Consider the following 24,020-nt stretch of genomic DNA (forward strand, 5'->3'; position numbering starts at 1 on the left):
GATGTAAATCTGTCAAACGTCATAATGTTAGGAGGTGTGAAGGTCAAGAGGATCACACATCACCATCATGTTCTTACAGAAAGCAGAAGGGTTCTCCTTTTCAAAATGTGAGAATTATTGATTCTAGTCTTCCACAGATGCCAGGACTTGCAAGCCCGGACCCCTCTACAGACCCTCCAAGAGAAAACAGTGGCATTTTTCATATTCCTTTAAAAAAAGATCAGGGCCCTTTCCCATCCTCCACTAAAAAAAGCACACTCTCCACACCCTCCACTCTCCTCCAAAAGACATCAGGGCTCTCCTCGTTTTTTTTTTTTATTCCAGATCCCTCCTCCTCCCCTTATTCTGAGTTCCCACATTCATCCACCCATTTTCCAAAGGTGTCAGGTCCTCCTCCACACTATTTCCAGGGATGACAGGTTCCTCCCCTGACCTATATATCCAGATTTGTCAGATTCTTCCACCAAATTTCCAGAAATCTCAAGTCATCACACCAGTTACACAGTTTCCAGGTCCCTCCACCACAAATCCAGAGAAAGATCCCTGCACCAAACACTGAAAGTAATCAGGAATCACCTCCCTTCCTATTCAGGGCTTCCAAAGATGCCAGGTCCCTGGTATGAGTCAGCATCCTAATTAGAAAGGACAGCTCCCACTACCTGATTCAAATAGATCTGGAATCAACAATATTTCATCAAACCCAGTGTTTCCTAACCTGCTTGTCCCTATTGATGTCCCTCTGACTCCTCACTATGAAACTATCTGCAGGGATTGTTGCCTGATACAGACAACAAGCAAGATGTGTAACATCCATAGCATCACAGGAAATCCATATGATCTTCACAAGCTCTCTCCTGATGCAGGATTATCTCTGAAAATTTGATTAAGTCATCCAGTGCAGCCTCTGAACTGCTGAGCAGGCCTGAACAGGGCAAGCAGTGTGAGTCGCCTTTTGGCTGCGACAGAACTCTAAAAAGTGATGATTGAGAGAAGATTTTACTCTTAATGTCAAGTGTAATCTTTATCTTAGATCACTGATCAATAAGCCTTGAGTTTTCATTTCTACTAAATTCCTTACGTTGACAAAGACAATAAAATCTAACTCCCCAAATGAATCTACTCCATCCAACCGAGAATTAAACTTAATGTTATATAGCTATTTCTTATTCATTCATAATGAAATGCTTGTGCTATCAAACCTTTGTTTCAGAAAATTGTCCTTCTAGCCCACTAACATCTAATCTTGATTAACCTCATGTACAGGAGCAGAAGTGTGTTTCAGCATTTTGACCACCTTGTTTGATTTGATATCTCTGCCAGGTAGGTGTTATATTGAGAAATGTATTTTTCTGCAGGATGGTAGTGTTTGCATTGGCTAAATCCAACATCTATCACAAATTAAAGCAAGAAATGAGATTTTGTTTGGAATCTGTTGAGGTATTTAACAAAACTACAGAGACTTCTTCTAATTTGAAAGCATTCCAGTATCATTTCCAGCGTCTAAGTTTGCAGAAAAAACATGGCAGGCTGCACTGCATCTAATCTATCAAAATCATAGAATAATTAAAAACTGCAAAGCTGAGATAGAAAGATAACACATCCCCGCCAGGAGAGTTGAGGAGAAAGAGGACTTTAACGTTATTAGCAAACTTTTTTCCGAAAGTTCTAATTAGTGAGTAATTTGCGAAATAATGAAAGATGAAGGAGGGAGGATGCTGTGAGATTAGCAGCATTTCTTGACTTGGTATGTTTGCCACTCTCCCTCCGCCGCAGCTGTGTTGTCATGATTAGAGGATGGTGTCAATGCAGGAGAAAAGCACTTCAACAATAGTTTTAGTGTTGGACACTCACATCCTGGTGGCGTTTCTCCCTGCAAGCTCTATATCCTCTGCTCTTTACACCACAAGAAGACCACAAATGGATGTAAATATATCAGACTGCATTTTTCTTGTTACTACACTCTCTGTACACCCAATAGCTCCATTCAAATGATGCCACCTGCTCACTTCCGTTATATGCATAAACAGTGATGCATTGAGTTTGGAATTGGGGCATCTGTATTTGAATTTGTTCCTGATTACTTCAGACAGCCTTGTCCCACCCACTGCGCTCCTACATGCTTACCTTGTTGGGCTGCACTGCTCTCCTCAGATTCTCCATCCATTTGTCTCTCTCCGCTGATGAACGACAGGAAAAGCATTTGCTTCCTGTGGAGGTGGTAACCTACCACAGAGACAGAGGGAGGGAGAGAACGAATATGTTTTAATGATCAAACCTCATGCATATAAAACAGACTGAGGACATAACAATGCTGGGAGATAAATAGCACAGAAATGGTTTAACTAATCTTAGTTCATAAATACCAGTTTGTCTCTGACAGCAAAGAGGCTTATCAACAATACATACACACACACACACACACACACACACACACACACACGCACGCACACACACATACACACACAGTGGAGATGAGGAGTCTGAAGATGACTTGGCAGTGGTGAAGAATGACTGAATGACGTGATTGGACAGAAGAGAGATGAGTGCTTGGCAGACTGGGTAATAACTGGATGAGAAAGAAATTCACAAAGGGAGAGAGAGAGGGGAGAGAGAGAGCAGATAAATAAGTGAAACGAAAGAGAAAATGATGCAATGAGCAGTGTGGATAATAAAGATTAGTTGAGACTTCTTATCTCTACAGTAGACAGTGTTTGGATATTTTTACCCTGGTGTTCGGGGCGGACAGTATTTACTGACCTCTCTCTCTCTCAGGCTTGTCTAAGGCTCCCTGGCCTAACACTAGAGCTGCTAACCTGCTGTGTGTGCCTATGCTAATTCCAGCCTGCCTTCAAGAAATGTGTGTGTGTGTGTGTGTGCAAACATGCACATGTGGACAGTTATGCTAATTTGAGGCAATAAAATGTCCTTAAAGTCCTTAAAGGACAATTCCAGTGTGATTTTCAATTCCTTTAATGTTAATTGTGAGTTTTTACATGCATGCATCACGATTAAAGATATTTTGCCATGCCTCCCAGGGTCATTCACTCCCATTCAGTTCCAAATAGAAAACGTAGAAAGCAACTCCGGAGACTTCTATGTCAGTTGACAACGGTAATCCATCACTGCAAATGAGAGGCTGCCAATTGTGTCTTGCCAAGTTTCATCAGAACGCTAATATCAGGCTATAAACTTTAAAATTTTGAGAAATGTTCCATTCACCCATTCTCATTAATAATTCCTGTGCATCCGGGAACACCATGAGAGCCGAGACGAGGCAGAAGGGGGCCTCTTACTTCTGCTTTCTGCTTCTCTGATTTCCACATTTTCCTCTCCAAAATAAAACTTTCAACCAATAGCTAAAAGTGTCTGCGGTTACATTAGGACCATCCTTCTTTCAATCAAGTCAAGTTTGTTTATTTATAACACTCTTTATCATATGCACGTCTCAAAGGACTTTACAGAAAATGAGCCTAACTAGATCTAACTGATCAATTCAATCACAACTCATTCAAGCCAACAGACAAACCAAAGCAAGAGGCATCTGTCAGCTATAGTCCTTAAAATGAAACAGAAAATAAGCTTGACACGATTACTGCTTAAAATAGCCACCCTTTCCTTTAGTGGAGTCATAACAATTAGTTTATTTCAAATGATTCACTCTGAAAAACAACTAAGATGAGGGAAAAATAGCAAATACTCATAATGTGATAAAAGCACTCCAAACAATGTACAGTGATGTAAAACATTAAGCAAAAACTCCAATCATGCTGGAATTGTCCTTTAATAATATACTGTATCAAGGATGTGTCGAAAATGACTCCAGCGAACTGATGTCATGAGGGATACATATTTAGTATTTAGCTCTGTAACTGTGTGTTCACACCATAAGCAACTCAAGAAACTATATGTTGGAAATCCATTAATTTTGTACAACCAGAGAAATGTCAGGTTAACCATAACTACCTTGTTTTCTCACTTGTCTCACTCGAAATGTTGGCTGCAACTGAACTTTTGGGTAACATTTCCCATCAGATGCCATATATCTCTCCTATAGCTACAGCACCATTGGCTGCACATCTAGTATGGTTGCACATGGATATTAGAATGGAGCGTGGCAATGTGGCTGCTAGTAGTGTGAATGCAGAGTGGGACGTTCATCAGGGTTTATTTAGACATGATTTAACCTACAAAAGACAGCAGTGGTTATGTAAAGTGTATTCACAGCATATGTTTTGTCTTGTGCTTTGTGTGTGTGTGTGTTCCCCCTCACCTCGAAGCAGTAGTCCTGTCCGAGGATGCTGCTGTGAACCGGTTTGATGACGACCTCGTCCTCCATACTTAGGTCCAGGGCTTCCACAGCACTGCTGGGGCTGAGCAACGACTCGTGGGAGCGAGACTCCTTCAGCCTCGGCATCAGATGAGATCTAGGGGCGGAGAAGGGGAGAGGGAGAGCGGAAGAGTTGAGTCACCCTGTAGAGGCTGCGTAGAGAACGTGAGAGAGGGAGAGCATATGCACTGTGTGTGTATCAGCGAGTGCTCGTGTTGAGTGTGAAAGAGAGAATATGTGAGAATGACGAAGAGAGAAGAGAGGAGGATGGATCTGATGCTCGACTTGCCTCAAAGTCAGTAGGAGACGCGAGTCCCCAGCAAGACAAGCTTGCACACTATCACATTAGCACATGTTCGCACACACACACACACACACTTCTACGCACACTTGCTAATGTATGCCCTGTGACTTTTCATTTACAACTTTCTCTGAAAAAAACATGAATGACTTTGTGCTATAGCATCACCTAATTCGAGTCAAGTTTTGCAACATTACACAATAGACCGCTGTAAATAGGAAGCATTTCCTAACTACCAGCTCAATAATGCAAATAAATTCAAATTCTGCTACATGGTGACAAACCATTTGTTTAATGCCCGTGTTTTATGGAGCATTGCTATTTGTTTTACGTTTTTATTTAGACGAACGCACACCCACACAAACACAAACACTCTCCCAACTATGTCACCCTTCTCCATCGCAGTTTTCACTGTGACAGGAGCTCACAGAGTGCATCTTGGAGAATGTGTGCAATGATCTGACAAAGGCAGCCCTGAAGCCTGATTCTCAGCCATCCTTCAGCCAGAGAAGATTAGGAGACAAGTAAAGAGCTTTCTGCTGTTCGCTATGTCTGATGTCGCCCTACTTTCTGTTTTTGAAGTGTTAGAGTGAGAGAGTGCTACTGCCACCGGTAAATAGCGAATGTGTGGCGCCATATGCATCCTCGATAGAAATGGCCCCTTTGTAAGGATATATATTAGATTCACAGAGAGCAAACACATGAAAGGCTTATTGTATGCCGCATAAAGCAAAGCAACACTGAGAGCTGCTGTGCTTTCATATGAATTCTAAAGTACACTCTAGGCCTATACAGTATTTCACCATACACAGTTTTCCCACCAGTAATGTGTTGACCTGATATGATCCTGACATGCAGCAAAACACATATTATTCAACTTAATATTCAGCCCACCATTTACCTTTTCTAACTAATCAATGATGTCGAAGCATTCAAAGCTATGCCATTCTGCAACACGCGTCACAGAGTGAACGAAGTGTCTGAGTGTCATACATACAAACTCAAACATAACCCCTCGGTGCTCTTTCATCTCCATTACTATTAACCTTGTCCATGGTCCAATCGGCCTAGCAGTGATAAGAGAATGAATAGCTGTGCTAAACATGCTAGTGAGTGATGCAGGCAGCGGCAAGCTAGCGACATAAACATTACCCCCTGACACTCAGGCAACTCCACTGGCAGAACGAGGATGACAGAGGGTCAATTGCTAGTGTAATGAGAGAGAACATTCTTTTAATAACGCCCTCTATGGACGGCTTACACACTAATCCTATGTATGTGTGTGTATGTGTATTTGTGTGTGTGTACGTCTGTTCTGCGGACTAAAAGAAGAGCTTTCCAGGAAAAAGGCAGCAGCCATAATGACAGATTAGCAACCGCAGGCAGCCCTTTGTACAGTCAACCAGCTTTGTTGTCAAATCCACTGCCCAATGTGGAATGGACAATGGTCTGGTCTGATCTCTCTCCTCTTTTATCCCACTATCTTCCATTCATTCTACCCCTCTATCTCTCTCTCTCTCTCTCTCTCACTCTCTCGCTCTGTCTCACACAGGCACACTTACACCCACAGAAAAGCATAAACAGACACACAAACACTCCAGGGATAGCTTTGCATGTAGGAATCGAGTTTTAGGAGCTTCCAGCCTATTACGAAGCACAGCTGCAGGGGGAAGTGTCTTTGCACCTAGCTCTGCTCTGTGATTGGCTGACTGGGTACTGGGCAGAACAGAGAGCGAGTCAAGTGAGGTGGAGAAGAGGGAAGCACAGGGGCTAGTTAGTGGGACGTGCTGTGAGAGATTGGATGGGTTATGGCTCTGAACCATGGTCCACAGACCCTGAACCTGCATATTCATGTTCCTGGGCCTCAACAACAGATTTATTGAAGGGAACAGCTTTAAGACAAGCGTTCGTCACAGCAGCAGAACAAAATTGCAACTCCCATTCCCCTGCCCTGCCAGTTTGTGACGTTGCCAATCATCATTCTGAACCCCTGTGTGCTTTTTAAGGCTGGTGCTGGTGGTGGATTTTGCAGGATATTTTGTTGCCTACAGACTCTGCTGTCTCTCTGGTTCTGGAAACACAACTCACAGTGGTTCTCAACCATGTGCCATTGAGGCCTGAGAGTATGCAGGTTTTCATTCCAAACAATCAATACCACAGGACAATCTCACTGATTAATTCTCCCTCTCTGCATAAGATGTGTTAATCAGTGAAATCAGCTGCTGTAGTCTTTGGTGGGAATGAAATCCTGCACCCATATTCCCTATTGTGTAGAGATTGTGATCTAGATCTAGATTTCAATACTCAGTCCAATGACAGATCTATTTCCTGATCTATATTAGATAAGGAAATATCCACATACTTGTGAAGGTATTATTGTAGCAAAACACCTGAGAACTTGCATGTTAGAATTTACACTCACAGAAAATATTCACACACCTGTGTCAAAAATTGTAATTCACAGAAATTATGTGCAAATGTGTGTGTCGTATGAATGGAACAGAAGCTGCAAACTTGTAATATGATATTTGTTCACACAGATTTATTTTTCTCTTGAACACATGTTTTCTAGTACAAGTACAACTCAGTGATTACAACTTTTTGCCGTTGCTTCTCAGATGCCATCTTGCAAATGGAGAATCTGTGTGAAGTTCTCGGGTATTTGCTAAAATAATACCTTCATACATACTCAAAGAGAGGGAAGAAGCGAGAGAGAGAGAGAGAGAGAGAGAGAGAGAGAGAGAGAGAGAGAGAGAGAGAGAGAGATGCTATCTTACCCTATATAGCCAGCCATGGGGACTGATCACAGGTACCTCTCTCTGTGATAGTCACACATTAGCATACCCATGCCCTTCTACTTGCTCGAACAATCAATGTAAATATGTGATGTTCAATAATGGATCGCAAATGCCAAACTGACTGCTATCAAGGCTATCATAACATTTTAGCCACTAGCATGCACAATTCTAATACTTAGCTCCTCACAGGAAGCACACAAACATGCTTTACTGTAAAAACATAAATAGGATGGGAGGATGCAACCAATGAAAAAGCAGCTGTAGTCTAGTGCTTGCCAATAGGAGATTCTCTGGAGGAATATGCTGGGTTGCAAAGAAGGATTACCGGAGGGACACAATGTGTTTTGAGCAAGGAATGTATTTTATTCATCTATTATCATCGTCTTTCTTTCTCTCTCAGCACATCGTACCAGAAGAATATTAGTGTCAGTGGAAACGGAGGGAGAATATGAATGTATGAATTAATGAATAGTAATGCTGTATGTCATCTGTATGGAACTGTATTAAATTGTACTGTAGTGTGTAATTTATGTTGTAGGCCACCTTGTAATAATGGCAATGAAAGACACTGTTGAGCATGTCAAATCTACTCATAACCTCTATATCCACAAGCTTGATGCACTGTCCATGTCGGCCTCATCTGCAGATAACAATTGGCATTACAAGCAGGTCCAGCTGTCCTCCTCTCCTCTTTTCTCCACTCTCTCTCTCTCTTTGCTGCCCTTCCCCCAACATCATCTATTGTCAGCAAATGTCCTCCTTTGTCCTTGACAATCCTCCAATGTTCTCTACCATTCTCTCTCTCTTTCCCATCCTCTCTTTCATTCTATGTTTACCTGAGAAGGGGGGTAAAGTTTATGTTAGGTGGATTCTTTTTGGTCTCTCTGGCAGTCATCTTTCCCTCCCACTCTCTCTGTGTGCTCCCTCTCTCTCTCTGTGTGCTGTTTTTTTTTTTTTCCCCCTCACCTCTCCCCTTCTTTCCTCGCTCAGCCACCAATCATTTTATCCCTCTCAGTCTTCTGGGCTTCATTCCGCCCATCTAAATATTTCAGATGCTGTGCAGGAGTTACACAGGTCTCCGCCAGTCCAGAAACTTCCAGTGGCACACACACACAGACAGGGCTATTTAAAGCCCTGTAGTAAAATACATAATTGAAAAGGTCAAGGCATACAGAATAGCCTTTGTCAAGACACTGTCAGAATTACAGGGAATGCTGCAAAGAGCAAAGCAGTGTACTGCTCATACTGTATGTATGACACATCTTAAGTTTGGATACATAAATAAGTGCATGCGGTGCTATGGTTTCTCCCTGAGCAGTCAGTGGTGAGTCCACAGTATCAACCTCTTAAATGTGGGCCTGTTCTCAGAATACAACCATGATTCATTTAGGAATCCATGCCGCTGTGCCAGGCCAAATCCTATCAACACTGTCTGAGAACTAGATGCACTATTCAGCCCTGCTAAGGCCTGTTCAATAGAAACTCAGTTAGGACTAAGGGCCAGGGAGAGCAGGGAAAGGAGTAATGGATTCTGAGTGAGTCTGGACCGCACCTAGGAACCAATCCACTCTGTCTCTGCATCCTGTAAAACGAGTTCATCTGATAGTCTGTCTGGTATTGGATCTGATATAGTCTCAAACCTTGGGCCCATAAAGGCGTCAGAGCACTTAGACATCTAACGCACTGGCTGGCTGGCTAGCTGGCTGCACCGCAAGGGACTATGTGTGTACTGATAGCTCAAGATAGGCTGAATTAATGTACTGCAACAACAAATAACAGGGCTTTACAACTCCACCCTACAGGGCAGCTACAGAAGTAGGCCTTTTTCACTACAATAACATTCAACAACAGCACTGCACAGTCCAAGGGAAGCGGTGCTATTTTGCAACACCACCAAATCACAGAGGGAATATGTTGCTCTTTGTTTTGTGCCCCCTCCCACATGTAATGCCCAGCAAATGCAAAATGACCCTAATGACCCAAGTCAAAGCTTTTGATGTGACCTACAACAACAAACTCTGTTCATACTGGCCTCCTGTTCACGCTACAGTTCAGAGGCCTAATGTTAAGGCTGCTTGCTGACGGTGTTTGCAGAATGAAAATTACCACTGTGGTTACGCCCTGCCCAGTGTTGACACGGCACTTTGCTTTGCTTTTAGGCCGGCATTTCCAACAATCGATACGCTCTTCCACACACCGGCAGCCAGGCACTCTTACTTACTTGTTCACTTTTGCTCGCTCACCATGCTCTCTCCCCAACAAACACACACCAAGTGGATGTGCGTGTAGGTATGTGCGAGTGGGTACGCGCATGAACAAGTAAAGATTTGAGATTTTCATTCATTACATGTCATGCACTGTGCAAGCACCAGTCAGTCCCGTATATATCCTAATCTGCATAAAGAGGAGAGAAATTTGGGGGCTCTGCTCTTGGATCAATAATGTTGAGAGAGTCATAACTAAGAGAAACACAGCCTATTGGACAAGAGCTTGGTAGTATGCAGACCTGACAGCAGATCAGCAGTGGGATGATTGGGTAAGAATTGCAGCACAGTGGTTAGACAAGAGCTTTGCAATGGTGTACTTGAAGTCACAATACAGTGATTGGGTAAAATTTACAGTGCAGTAGTTTGATTCATTAGCTGCTCCTCTGAGCTGATTGAAAGAGGAACTTGGTTCGGAGATGGGGCTCCGACCAAAGAGCTCCAGCCAGCCAGCTACACCGACAACTCTGCATGCACCTGGGCACTAACACAAACATCAAAGCAAAAAAAAAAAACATCACAGACACAGCAAAGCACACACACACACGCAATCACACAGCAATTGTTCAAGCTTGATTATAAAACACATGCACTGTGGAGACAGGCAGCCAGACAAATAAGCAATTATTCATGCATCAAGCTTCACACAATAAAGCATCTATTATTCCAACTGCCATGGCACTATGACTCAATAGAAGGGACCACAAGCCGCGATGAAACAACTATCTATCTGTCACACTGCAGTGTAGTCTATCACAGGCCTGATCGCTCATTTGATCCAAGCAGATGTGTTTCGTCCTTCTAAATGCTTGGCATGAATAATTAGTCACTATCAGCTCACAGTGGAAGTTAAAATGGTGCTGCAGTTAGTGTCAGAATTTTTTGCAGACTTGTCTCGTGTTATTCATCAGGACAATGGCATTCTGGTTTGGTGTAATCCCACACAAAAAACGTCTGGTTTGGTGTAATCCCACACAAAAAACGCGTGCATTTGTGTGTATGTACCTGCCATCTGCCGATTGTCACATCTGCACTGGAGTGAACAGTTGGACGATAAGAGAGTGAGAGAGAGGGAGAGAGAACAGGCGGCAAAACAAACGTCTGTCCCACGGTGAGAAAGACAGAAAGAACAGTGGTCGAAAGCGGGCGAGGGGAAGAGACGAGGGGGATCCTGTCAGACGCCGCTGGTGCAGAACGGGAGCGATGTGCGAGCCGAACCGCTGACATGTGGATACGGGCCTTGGAGCCCAAACAGTGTTCCGCCAATCAGGCCGGCTAGGAGATCCAGTCAACAGAACAGAGCAGAGCAAACCTCGTCCGCTAAGTCGGAGACACTGCAGAGAGAGAGAACGATCTCTGGAGACAAAGACAGAAGTTGAGGGGGAAGCGAGCTAGAGATGCAGCAGCCAGTGCGACAGCCCCACCACCAGACCCTCTGCCAATAACCCTTAAGAGGAAAATCTCCGCACGTCTAAACTAGACTGACGCTCTCAATCGAAACCCCTTCTGGCTGTGCCATAAGGCTATGAAAAGGATAAGGATGAGAGAGAAAGAGAGAGAGAGAAAGAGAAAATGTACGGTAAGACAGACGGACAACATAGATGAGTGGGCACAGTCAGGTCTGTGTGAGTCCACGGCCAGTGCATTAGTGCTTTGCAGCACCTGTGCTGATGGCCGGCACTAGCTTTAGCTCTTTGGCTCTCAGGCTCTTAAGAGTGCCGGTGGCCTAATGCACACAAGACAAAAGAGAGATCACACTGGAGAGAGAGGCAAGAGAGACACTGCCCCAGGCACCGCTGCACCAAACAAGAAGGGATAAAAACTGAAGGCAAGCTATGGTGTGACCACTTTTATGGTGAATAATGATTTTTTTTTTTTTTTTAAACACCCTTACATACAGTATAGAGCCTGTATGAGCACTATAGATGAGAGAGCACATCAGCCCCAAGGTATAGAGGGAAGATCTCCTCACAAAGATGGTCATTCATTTACAGGGAGGAAGGAAGTTTTTTAGGGCAGGAATGAGACACATGCAAACACACACACATGCACCTCCCTCCCGCCCCGCCAACCCACACACACACACCGAGGGAAGCAGAAAACTAGCTGTGTTATAAGATTATCTCCTAAATTATGAGCTCCTCTAGGCCCCCTTTTAGGAGTCTGCGGGGATGCCTGACTCACAGCAGCGGCAGGCACGGTGCATCGTGGGAAAGGCTGGCTGGTAACGCAGGTCAGGTGGTGGGATAACAGCTGCTGGAAGAGCCGGCAGAGCCACAGAGCCAGGTTGTCGGGTAAAACAGACTCTCACACACACACACACACGCACAGCTTGATTACAGTGAGAGCGTGGGCTCCCCGCTAGGCAGGGAGGTAATTCAGTGTAACATCTGCTAGGACACTCGCTGCAGGAGACCAATACAGCACTTTTCAGAAGCCGCTGTGGAGCGGGGTGGCTGGAGCTCGTTTCTTGGCTGCCGAGGTCATGTGTCGAGCGAAAGAGAACGGAACAGCTGGCCGCTAATGCTACCGCTGGACACAGGAGATCGCACTAGCAGCTGCAAAACACAACACGCCAATTAACTGTGATAATCTGCGTAAGGACAGTTTAGTTTCTAACGTGTGATGACTTCATGAGACTCACACGCATTGGTAAACATTACTCATTTTCAACCTCGGCAGGATGTGACACACAGTATATCCTTGTTAGTCATCTCCAAAGGACACCGCTCTTCTCGGCTGACTTAATAGTCACAAGTCAAAGGTCATAATATCACAGCTTCTATGGAAGGAAAGTGGGTGTGTGTGCTTGTTTGTGTGTGCTCATGCGTGCTGTTCTCAGTAATTACAGCAGGGGTTAAAGCGATCAACAGTTCCTGAGCCAGAACGTTGTCATACTGTAGTAACAGAGCGGTTATAATGAGATCAAAGGTTACACTAGTGAGTGACTCTTAAAGAGTAACCCGGGTCGGAGGGCATTGGTCGAAGGCCATTTTAATGACTACTAGCCTTCTGGGAGCCCACCACTGCACGGCACATACATTCAAACAGTTGTGGTCTTTATGATAAATATGAAAAAAACAAAAAGAAAAACACGATGAATGAAATATGGCTGTGTTTTACAAAATACAAGCAGTGCAAATACAGGTGGTCAATCTGTCTTTGTCACACAGCCTGGTGGAATACTCAAGTCTCATGACTTGGTGTCCCTGACCTAGTTTGACCAGCCACACACACACACACACACACACACACAACACACACACACACACACACACACACAACACACACACACGCACACACAGCTCATCCCACTCTGGCCTGCGATCCGAACAGCACAGCATGAATTCCAGCATCCAGGACACAGGGCAATAACACACACACACACACACACACACACGCCCCGAGACACTACACTACACACTACCCCACAAGCACAAACATCACTCACAAATACAGACATAAAGAGAGAAAAAGAGAGCGAGGTTGCTATGAGAGATGAAAGAGAAAAATACATATTACTGTGACTGATCATACTGTGCGGGTGTGGAGCCATACATTTTGCAAAATGCTATTGCCTTTCAAAACTTGTGTGTGAGCTATGCCACACAGATCACTGAAATTATGTTGCTATGATGGCTCAAATGATGCCACATGAGTCATTTATTGTTACAGAATATATTTTATATTATACTACTTGCGTCATGACAAACTCGCTCAAAAATGTCCAGTTATCCGTCCAATCCTAATTCCCTCTGCGGTGTTTGAACAGGAAGTACGACCTTTGACATACTGAACACTGCAGGGGTGAGAAGGGACAGAAGAGGAAAGAGCCTCCATCTTCACCTCGACCAATCGTAGTCCAGTTTTACATGCTCATAGTATATTTTCACTGGCCCAGCAGGGAAAATGAAAATAACCACATCAATCTTATTAATTTATTACTGATTTACCTTTACTATTTAGATATATTATGATAAAATGTATGGTATTGATAGTTCATAATATATAAAATGACTGCTGAAACAAACAAAAACATGATTGTGAATAAATATGAAATGTATGATTTTTTAGAACTTTAACATACCCAAAGTATAAATTGGCCCTTGCTGGTTACAGTATTGTATTCATAGATGAGCCCTTAACTGTTTTTTTCTGTAGATGTAACCCGCAGTACGTCTCTACATTCATCCATCTTGCCACATTAATCAGACCTGATGAGGGAATGTCAGCTCCCTACTTTGCCAACATACAGGCTAGATGCAGCCGGCTCTTGTCAAGAGTGTGTTTGCGGTAATTGGCGGCGCTTTTAAAAACGAGCCAGCTCAATCTACTTGGAAATTGCCGATAAACAACACAGACAGTACGGGGGTGATTCATCAGTTTAAACCCAAGAAAACTGCTTCCACAACGAAAGAAAGATCCTTTTACTTTTCACTTTGTAATTCTAAGTCATATCCGCTCAACACAACACTCGCAGTTGCCAGATCCCTCATTAATTCTGCACTGAAAAACCACAACAGAGAGGCGAATGGGCCAGTGGCAGAGCAGAGAGGCAAAGATAATATACTTATCACTGGGTGGGAAATAGTAAGGCCAGAAATAGTAAGAACACTGGCCTAATTAGGCCAATGCCTGACCAATTAACTGTCCCGAGTCAACGCCTGGCTCTGGGCCATCTAGCAATTCTTATTGTCAAACTCTGATGGGCAGCAGGGTGGCCTAGTGCTTTGAGCGAGCCCCCATGTCCTCAAGCCTCCACCCTGCTGAAGTGTCGTCAAGCAAGACACTGCTGTTCAGTAGCTGACCTCTGACCTCCCTGGAGAATTTCCCTACAGGGATCAATAAAGTATCACATTATGAAATGTTATTTTCTGTTATTATGTTATTAGTTGTTCTATGGTTACCTCCCTTACACACGCACAGGCAGAGACAAATATATACACAATATACACATTTCCTCTTTTCTAGTTATCATTAGGCATTTTGGATTTGTCCTTCCATTACATCAATCATGGGCATATTAGTGTGCTTTAACCACAGAGCCACATACAGACAGCTATAAACTATTTAGGGAGAGACAGCAACATGTCGTGGGTATGACTCAACCATGATCGTGAGAATGCGAATGCATAATGTCAAGGTCATGGAAATGTTGCATCTGAGTGTGTGTGTGGTGTGTGTGTGTGTGTGTGTGTGTGTGTGTGTGTATGTATGTGTACCGATGCATTCATGCATGTTTTGTGGGGCAGAGAGGGACCGATCCAAGTAAACACATTGCATAATTGTTACACTGCATAATTATTATTTATTTTTTTTATTCAGTATGAGCTGAAGAAAATATAAATTAGTTACAAGCAAGCAGGCTTTTTCACTTGGAGTGTTGCATAACCGTTCGGTGCTTGGGGAGCTGATAGCAATATGTGCAGAGGAGCCGAGGAGATGAGAAGTGGGTTTTTCACTTCTTGACCTGAATATTAAAACGCCCTATGGCATTGGACAGAGAAACAGACAAATGCTGAAGTTCACAAAGAAAGAAAGAGGGCAGAGACTTTCTTCCCACGCAACATGGCACAACTCTGAGATGGTAAAAAACAAAATATGATCTCTGCAAACACTACTTGATTTGTGTTTTCATAATTCCATAAGTTAAATCTTCATTAGCACTAGATTTAGACAGGTGAGAGAACTTCTTTGACAGACAATCAGATCTAAATTGTAAGCTGCACAGTCAATACCGAGGTCTTATTTGCACTCTAAAGTCAAGATTTGCCTCTGGCGCTGAATATTTTCCATGTTCAAGTCTAAACGCGTCCTCATTCTTCTCTCAGCACTTCCCTCTCCAGCTACTCAGCTCTCCTTCACTTTTCCTGTTTTTGATCAACCATCGCAACCTCCCTGAACACTCACATTTCACACAGCTAATATTTTATGGCCTTTATGTAGCAAAAAAAAACGATTCAATGAAGTCATCAGTGGGTGGATGCCCAGACAGAGGTTACCATGAATCACATGAAGCACAGCTGGGCTACCCATCCACAGCAAGCATACCGCTGAATAAAATGTTAAAAGATTCAACAACTTACGATCTACTGAATATGTTAAACATGGTCCCACGGAACCTCTCCAAATTGGGTCCCAAGAACGCTAAACTTCAATTTGGGTCGCATTCCTCACCGGCGGCTGATCGGTGCTCTCTGTGTTTTCCCGACTATTTTTGAGTCTCTGGGAATGTGGCTAGAGCCTCTGCCCTTTGAGTTACACCACGCTGCTCCCAAAGGATGTCTGCTGCTTCAAACACACCCCTCTCCACATCCCATTTAAAAAGATAGCGCTCTTGTTTAGGGGAATTCATCCCTTACTCCAGTGTAGTGTTTTTTGGTGATAATCTATATCAGATTTATATTGTGCTGCATATATGATGAAGTGGAACTATATGAGAATGTTTTTTTTACAGAATATGTGGTGAAAATGGTATTCCAATATAATGAAATAGGGACAATATTCCTTTTACAAACAATACTATATAGCTAACAATTTACCTTTATGAGAAATCACTATAATATTCCTATAGGGAATTTTAATGTGTTTGTGGTGCTCAATTGTCAGTTTGTAGTGGCTTTGTTGTACTTTGTGCTATCTTCTTATCCCCTATGATATCACTATTATATCCCTATAATATTCCTATTGGATATTATATCTAGCTTATAGTCTTGCTGAGATATTTGTGTAGTATTCTTCTAAAATTTGTTATAAGAGTACTGCAGGTTTATTTTTCAGATGGATAATACTGCCCAAATAAATGCTCTTATTGACTAATAATAAGTTAAACACTTTTGACAACCACCACCTCTGGTTTAAATAGATGGACACTAATACAATGGACAGTGGACCAAAAAGAAAGCCATCTTGGCTTACTTAAGAGCTGATCTCTTTTGAGAAATGCGGCAAAAATCTGTCTGAAGCCAGTCCTTGCACAAAACCTACACTGTTCCTCAGTCATCGTCAGATCTGTCGTCCCTCTCTCCGCCTCCTTTTTTTCTCACAGTGGCGTAGGCCCCGGCCTGACAGCCAGGAAGTCAGCCTGCCTCCTCCCTCCCTATTTCCCTGTATCAGGAAACAATGGCTCAGCCCTCGGCACTGCACTCTGTGGGAAAATGCTGGGACCTTGGCCGGAGAGAGGGACTCCAGGAAAAGAGAAAAAAAGAAAAAGGGGGGAGGAAGGCACAAAAGAGGGAGAGAGAGAGAGAGAGGGAGGAAGGAGAAAATAAGGGAGGCCAGCCAGGTTTAGGGAGGAGAAGCATTGCCAGATGTATCCCATGGTTGTTTTCACATAGCTGGAGACCCTCTGAGCAGAGGCTGATGTCACGGTTAAGACATGCTGTCAGAAGAGCAGCCCCCACACAGTCACAGGAGGACATTTGAGGGGTGTTAGGGCTGGAAAGCTTCAGTGCAAACGGATGTTTGCACTCGCAAGGAGCCAAGGCCCTAGAGATGCCAGCCCTCTCTTGTGAAATAATTAGGTGCAAATAGGTCCAGTGCTTCATATATAAACTCCTTGTTCAGAGACAATACACTTGGCACTCATAACCTGGTCTCACCAGTTTGGCATGGAGCAGTTTCAGCTCAGCATTTCTTATTACAAAGCTAGCTGGAAGAGAAAGGAGCATTTCAGCTCAAGCATTCAATATGGTAGGCAGAGGTTCTAGACATTACGTAGACATCGCATTATGTAAAATGCCTTAAGTGGAACGTTAACAGAGCCAGTAGCTACCGTCTACCTCAACAATGGACTTCATTGTGAACTGTGGTCGTAGGTGGATCCATACTCCAGCTCCAAACAATTTAAGCATGAGAAGAACTATTAATCTGGTAGACAAAACCGAAGGAGCTTTAACTGTACATGTTCCCCCTGATGCCAGAGATTAGAGCAGCTTGCTCTTATCACAAGTAAACAGACCTGCATGCCTTGCTGTTTTTCAGACCGGCTGGTTAAAGGTTAACTACAAAGCCAAGGCAAGCCTGGAGACTAAACACTCAGGGGATTTCCTCATTCCTCTGGACCGGGTCATGATAATATCATGCCTTGTGGGCTTGTTAGGAGTGTGTGGTCTGACTGTTCTCAAATGTAATGTGCCACTGGGCAAGGCTATTCTATGGAAATTTATTTGTAATCAATGCAGCAGAAGAGAAATGCAGAACACATAGCATATCTCAAAACCTTCCCTATTCATAGGGAAGCATATCACTCTGAACAATGGTCCACTGTACTCAGTGAAACATCTGGGCGCATATGACTTCTCTCACACAAATATATTTTAAAATTTTATGCTTTGTGTGTCTATTTGTGCGATTTCTGCGCATGCATGTGAGCACATAAGAGTGAATGCTGTTTGCACAGGGGCTGAATTTCAGTGCAGGATTGCGGGTATTGCGCATAATTTCATCAATTCCCGCAAATCTAGCACTTATAATGTGGGAAATTCCCGCACACATTTACAGCGATGTCTAATAATGTTCAGCCAATGTTTGCACGGTGCAGAACGGTGCGGAATGCGGGACGACTGACACCTGGCCCGCAAGTCTATGAGCCCCCTCTGCTGTTGCAGCATCTCTCGCTAGCATATACAGACAGGTTTCAATGATGTGAACTTGAAGGCATGCAAACATGGACCTCTGGCTAAAACGTAAATCTACATCATCTGAAGGGGAACTCGCTCAGAAAAAACACCGGACCCCGAAAGGGCTAGCGCAAACGGCAGTACCAGTGATGTCAACGTCAACAACGTTAATCCTCCGGATCCTCAGACAGGTAACGGTAACGTTACTAAGAAGCAGCAGTCCAAAGACAAGTTTCAGGCTAACTGGCTCAGAATATATCCGTGGCTCGAATTTATCAACGGTGAAATGAGCTGCTCGATTTGTAAAATGTACGGTGCTGCGCCTTTTACCAGCCGATGTTACAAAACGTCAACTTTAAGTCGCCACTCAGATGGCGTTTCTCATACAGCAGTTTAGAACCAGTTTAGAACATTAGAAAAGAATTTTGGAGAACAACTTTTGCTTTTATACTTAAAGTAAATTTAAGACCATGTATTTTTATACTTTGACTTGAGTAAAGGATTTGAAACGGTACTTCAACTTCTACCAGAGTATATTTTTAGATGAGTATTTGCACTTTTACTTGAGTAAGGAATTTGTGTACTGCTGTACCACCTCTGGGTAAGAATAGGACAATGTAAGACCTGTAGTTAAGCTCACAAGCAGTATCCCCTATGTTAAGCATTTAAGGGGGGGATTCCCTCCCATTTTGAAAAATGAATTTCAGGCACTGATGCATTTGTATTCTCTGTTATTTTGTGAGATAAATTCATGCCAAATGGTACCAAAGGAGTGTGTGGGTGGGGATGTGTGAGGTCACAGGCCGAGTGTGCAGTAGCAGACAGTAACAGGACGGGTCATGAGAGACGGTGGAAGAGACGGGGCGCTCTGGGCTAACCGTCTGTCTGTAGACAGTCCCTTACGGGCCTCGCCTCTGAAAAGTTATTCCCCTGCTAACCACTAACCTGTTAAGCAGAACGTCGTCCGCCTGCACAGAGGTAATGAAAGGGAAGGAGGGACTCGGAGAAAAGAGTCTCCATCAGTGGATGCATTCCAGGCAAGCTCCCACAAGTCTCCATCACAGAGAGGGGCGAGTGGGGGAAGGAGAGAGACTGAGAAACGTTAGACAAGTAGAGATGTTGAGAGAATAGTGAGAGGAGGAAGAGGATAGAGAGAGAAATAAAGAGAGAAGGAAAGGGATAGAGACACAAAGACTGACAAGACAGAGAAAGAGCAAATGGAAATCACATCGACGCTCCACAGCAACTCAAGTAGAGGGCAAGGAATATTTCATCTGGATTAGTAGTGGATTACTACAAAGGAGGGCTGCAGGACTGCGAATAATAGGGAGATTCAGTGGTTAATAAATTACAAATATTAGGCAGCTCTTCCTGATATTGAGCCCCTTTTGCACAATCCACATCTCAACCGTCTCAAAGATTAAAAATCCTTCACTAACTCATCTGCTTCTCTTTATATACATCTCCTCAAATAAATTTAATAAGGGAAATCAATAAGGGATAAGGGCTGCTACCTGGATTCACCTCTTCAATGTACTTCACAAAAACAGTAAGTGTCCCAAATATTTTGTACATTCTGCGTACATCATCAACTACCACAAATAAACTGCAACCAAAAGATAAACCTATGCCAAGGACAGCCACTCTCTGTCTCCCCTCCATCTTAGTGTGTGGGGGAGAGAGAGAGAAAGAGAGACGGAAAGACTAAAAGAGAGGAAAAGATAAATAATTTCCCCCTCTCTATATTATGAGTTTTGCATAACCAATACTCTTCTTCCCTAGCAGATGCATTAGAGGGCTCCCTTCATTCATCCCTCTATAGCCTATACTCCATTCCCTTTTTGAAAAAGCAGCTTACTGGAGAGACAGGCACACGGTAGATAGGCAAGGTAGTGACATCAGTTCTAAAGCATGTGTGTGTATGTGTGAGGGAGAGAGAGAGAGAGAGAGAGAGAGAGAGAGAGAGAGAGAGAGAGAGAGGATGGAGAGATAGGCCTGTGGGACTGATGCTTGAGAGCTCTCCTCCACATTCACTTGTTCCTATTGACTCTGCGCTTTAGCCTCCAGGGCAAGGGAGAGCGAATGAGTGATTCAATTATTGACAAGGCACAACGCTGCTCTATCATGAGCATATGCTCCTCTTTCATCCTCTCCCAGGCAGGCAGGAATCAGGAGATCCAGAATAACGTTATTGAATGAAGACAATGTCCTCAACGCAGCCTACTTCAACAATGTTTCATTCATAAAAGAACGAGCAAATTGGATTGAAGCTGATTTTCAATCCTTTAATTTGCAAATGCTCATCACAAATTTCGCTGCATTAAACTCTCACTGAATACAAGCCCTTAGAAATGAGATATTTTTGTGCAAAGCCCGTCATTTTCTCTGCTCTTATCTCCAGGCTACATTTGAATTTGAGCTTTGTCCACTGACAATCTGAATCTGCTGCCATTTCTTAGCCTGACTGTTCGGACGAAAACCAGCCTCAGCAGTATCTGTGTGTTCCCACTTCTGCGTGTGTCTATTTGCTATGTGTGTGTGTGTGTGTTAACCTTCTGCATGCAAATATTCAACCAACTTGTTTACACATGCAAACAACTTATATTACCAAAGTTCTTACTGTAGCTCAAGCCTAATATTTGCATAAACTCAGTCACAACAGCTGTATAGGTTGCTGGTTCTATTTCCTATTAAGGTTTGTGCCCAATACTGCCACAGTGTGTCAGAGCTTGGACACCCAGTCCTGATGTGTGTATCTGCCTGCTCTAATGACTGGTAAAAAATAAAATAGAAAAATAAAAAGGGGGAGCCACTTCTAACATGAACAAAAAACAAACAAAAACACTTTTCACTGAAGCCTCACTATTATTGTTGCAAAGATGAAAATGTGAACATAGGCTGTGGAACAATATCACTATTCATGAAACATTAGGCAGGTAAAAAAAAATAATAGCAAATATGAATACTATATATTACAACTGTGACGTAGCATGAAAAATAGAAAATTGCTTGAAATAGATCATTGTGATTCTATGTCTTGTATCTGTAGAAGTCAACCATATGTATAAACAGGAAGCCTACATGTACATCTGTACTTGCTTGGATGTATATGCATGTTTATATGTGGATGACTGAGTGTTGAAGTGTGGCTTTCTCTCCGTCCCCTTCCAGTGGTTTGGACCTCTTGACCCCCAGTGGAGTCGCCCCTGGGTGCGGCACGGGCCCCATCCCCCCTACATGTGTCTGACCAAATACTCTGCTCCACTTCATCAGCTCTCAGTAAATCAATGGACATCAGAGAGATGAGCTATGACAGCGTAATTACAGAGAAAGAGAACACTCAGAGAGAGCGATGCAAAGAGAAGGAAAGGGTGGTGGGAAGCATTAGCCGGTATATTGCTTGGCTCTGTTTATTTCTTACCTTCCCTCGTAATTCCACACTATACTGTGGAACTGATTAAATAACATATATGTAATACCATCATACTTCATTCTTAATTTGATGATATATTTACTAGATTATATCAATTCAATCCAAGAGCAGGAATTGGAGACACCCTGGGAGTTGAATAAATATTACATAACAGGTTTAGTCACATAGAATAAACTAGAATACAAAAAAATATTGGAGCATAAACAATTGCAGACTATAGGCCTTCTCATGCTTTTTTCATTTTATTCCATCTTGTTTTTTCCCCTCTCTCACTGTCTGTTTTCTTCGTCTCTATCTCAGGTTCATACTAACCCTCTCTCCGTCTTGCTCCGACCGCATGCGTAAGGCTGTGAAAATGACTAACAGCTCTATGTCTCACTTTGCTATTCTCTCTCTAGGTTGCTGGTTAGCGAGCTCTAAGCTGATATTAGCATCGCTGGAGCATACTGCATGTGCACCCATAACCACACACTCAAAACATATACTCGCATGTGTGTGTATGCATACATATAATGTGCATAAGCTCACTAGCTCATGCATGCGAGTACATATAATATTTACCTCCTTCACCAACACCACACACAAATGCTGACTGACATTTATACACAATACAAACACTAGCAAAATAGTAAAATATGAAACAAACATAGTTTTGCTCTGGAGGGCTAAACAGCAGGCTACAACCACAAAGACCACAAGCTGAGCTCTAACACTAAAACACATATCTGCATATTGCGGTAAACAAGCAAATAAAACCACCACACCATCATTAAGGCTATGTGTTTACACCAAAGATAGCATTCTCCCATGAAGACACCTCTAAATAAATTAAATATCCAGTTGAACTCTGTTCTCCAATGGAAACTATTTCCCAAACTCTTCCTCCGTAATGTGGCGGAGAAGTTTGCCCTTGGGTGTGTTGCATAATATTGTTGCCAAATCAGTATTTTATCTGTTTGCTTTATATGACGCACAACAAAACTACATGACATTTTTTTTAAAAATGTACTTACTTCTGAATGTGCGGTTGCTGAAAAAAATATCAAAACACTGACTTTCATGCACTTAAATAGCATGTGTAATCCATAGACCCATGTGATGTCTGTTCTGTGTTTGCTGCATTTACGGGGTCAAAGACCATTTACCGCTTACAGCTTACAGAGTTTTACATCATTATGCATCATGGGACAACCAATAGTTTCTGATCAGTTTGTGGAAACATCAAATCATCATTTAAACCGACATTTAAACAATCAGACATTTAAACGATCATACAAAAAATTGATTAAGGTAAATCTGGGGTCACTGCCATTATTCATACTGATTGACTATACATCTTAAATTTAGCTTAATATGGGAATAGCAGCATGACAGTTTGGGAAAGAGGGAATGAGGACTGACCACTATGTGTAGCCGTTCCACTCATCTCCTCCTCTCTTATACAGAAGAGACAGTGTCTCTATAATGATATAAGCTGTTGCTTTCCGGGAGTCCCAAACTCTCTCCCTTGTTCCCTATCCTTGGGCCAAAAGGGTATCTCGAAACTGCTAATTGCCTCCTACATACTGACCGGGGCTGAGAATGCCAGCCCAAATCAGCGACTGACCTCACAGCATGGCCCAGTCATCTGATTTGTGTTAGCTGGCTGCCCTCCGTCACACAGGCCAGCTTTGTATCCTGATGTCGCCACACGTAGGATATGGCCGGCATTCAAAAACATAACCTTATCTACAGTGTTTCATATCTGTCGCGCAGATAAACGCACTACTCTGAATGAAAGCCGATTCCTGATTTAAGCAATAATATGTTAATGACTGAGCACCCTGAATGTACGCAGGATGTAGTGTATGCTCAGGAAGGCAGCCTCCATTGAATTGTCATTGATAGAAAGGTGGAAATAAAGCAGAGGACAGCACAGCTACAGCATTCACAGCACAGAAAGGCAGAGGAGCTTAAACAGGCTCAATGAAGCATCTTCTGCGCACAGATTCCACATTTCTATTCACGGACGCACACATTCATAAAAAACAATCTCCCATCGCACTGCACACAGGCAAACCAGCACACAAAGGATGGCGAGTGACATGTGAAAAGCAGGATAACACTCACCAGGCATTGTCAGAATTCCACAAAACAATCGAAGGCAGGCAGAGAGAGACTGAGGCTGAGCGAGTGCAGGGGCAACAAAAAAAAAAAAAAAAGGAGGGAGGGATGGACGAATGCAGAGCAGAGCAGCTTTCAAAGCTCCATTTTTTACCCCTGCTGCCGATGCAGAA

At 43.1% G+C, this 24,020-nt stretch overlaps 1 protein-coding gene across 2 annotated transcripts in view; it reads right to left on the reverse strand.

The window, feature by feature from the left end:
• Positions 1 to 24,020, reverse strand: part of LOC139650528 (disabled homolog 2-interacting protein-like) — a 74,245-nt gene that overhangs the window by 34,552 nt on the left and 15,673 nt on the right. For both annotated transcript variants that reach the window (XM_071527225.1, XM_071527224.1), the window contains exons 2-3: positions 4,271 to 4,424; positions 2,125 to 2,223 (exon numbers count right to left, since the gene is read on the reverse strand). In XM_071527225.1, the coding sequence (XP_071383326.1) occupies positions 2,125 to 2,223; positions 4,271 to 4,414 (243 nt within the window). In that variant the 5' untranslated portion in view covers positions 4,415 to 4,424. The remainder of the gene's footprint in view (positions 1 to 2,124; positions 2,224 to 4,270; positions 4,425 to 24,020) is intronic.

This window comes from Centroberyx affinis, unplaced genomic scaffold (assembly GCF_046629955.1).
Source record: "Centroberyx affinis isolate AG114_WGS23_722 - 3 ecotype Tasmania unplaced genomic scaffold, CSIRO-AGI_Caff_v1 ptg001506l_1, whole genome shotgun sequence".
Taxonomy (NCBI): domain Eukaryota; kingdom Metazoa; phylum Chordata; class Actinopteri; order Beryciformes; family Berycidae; genus Centroberyx; species Centroberyx affinis.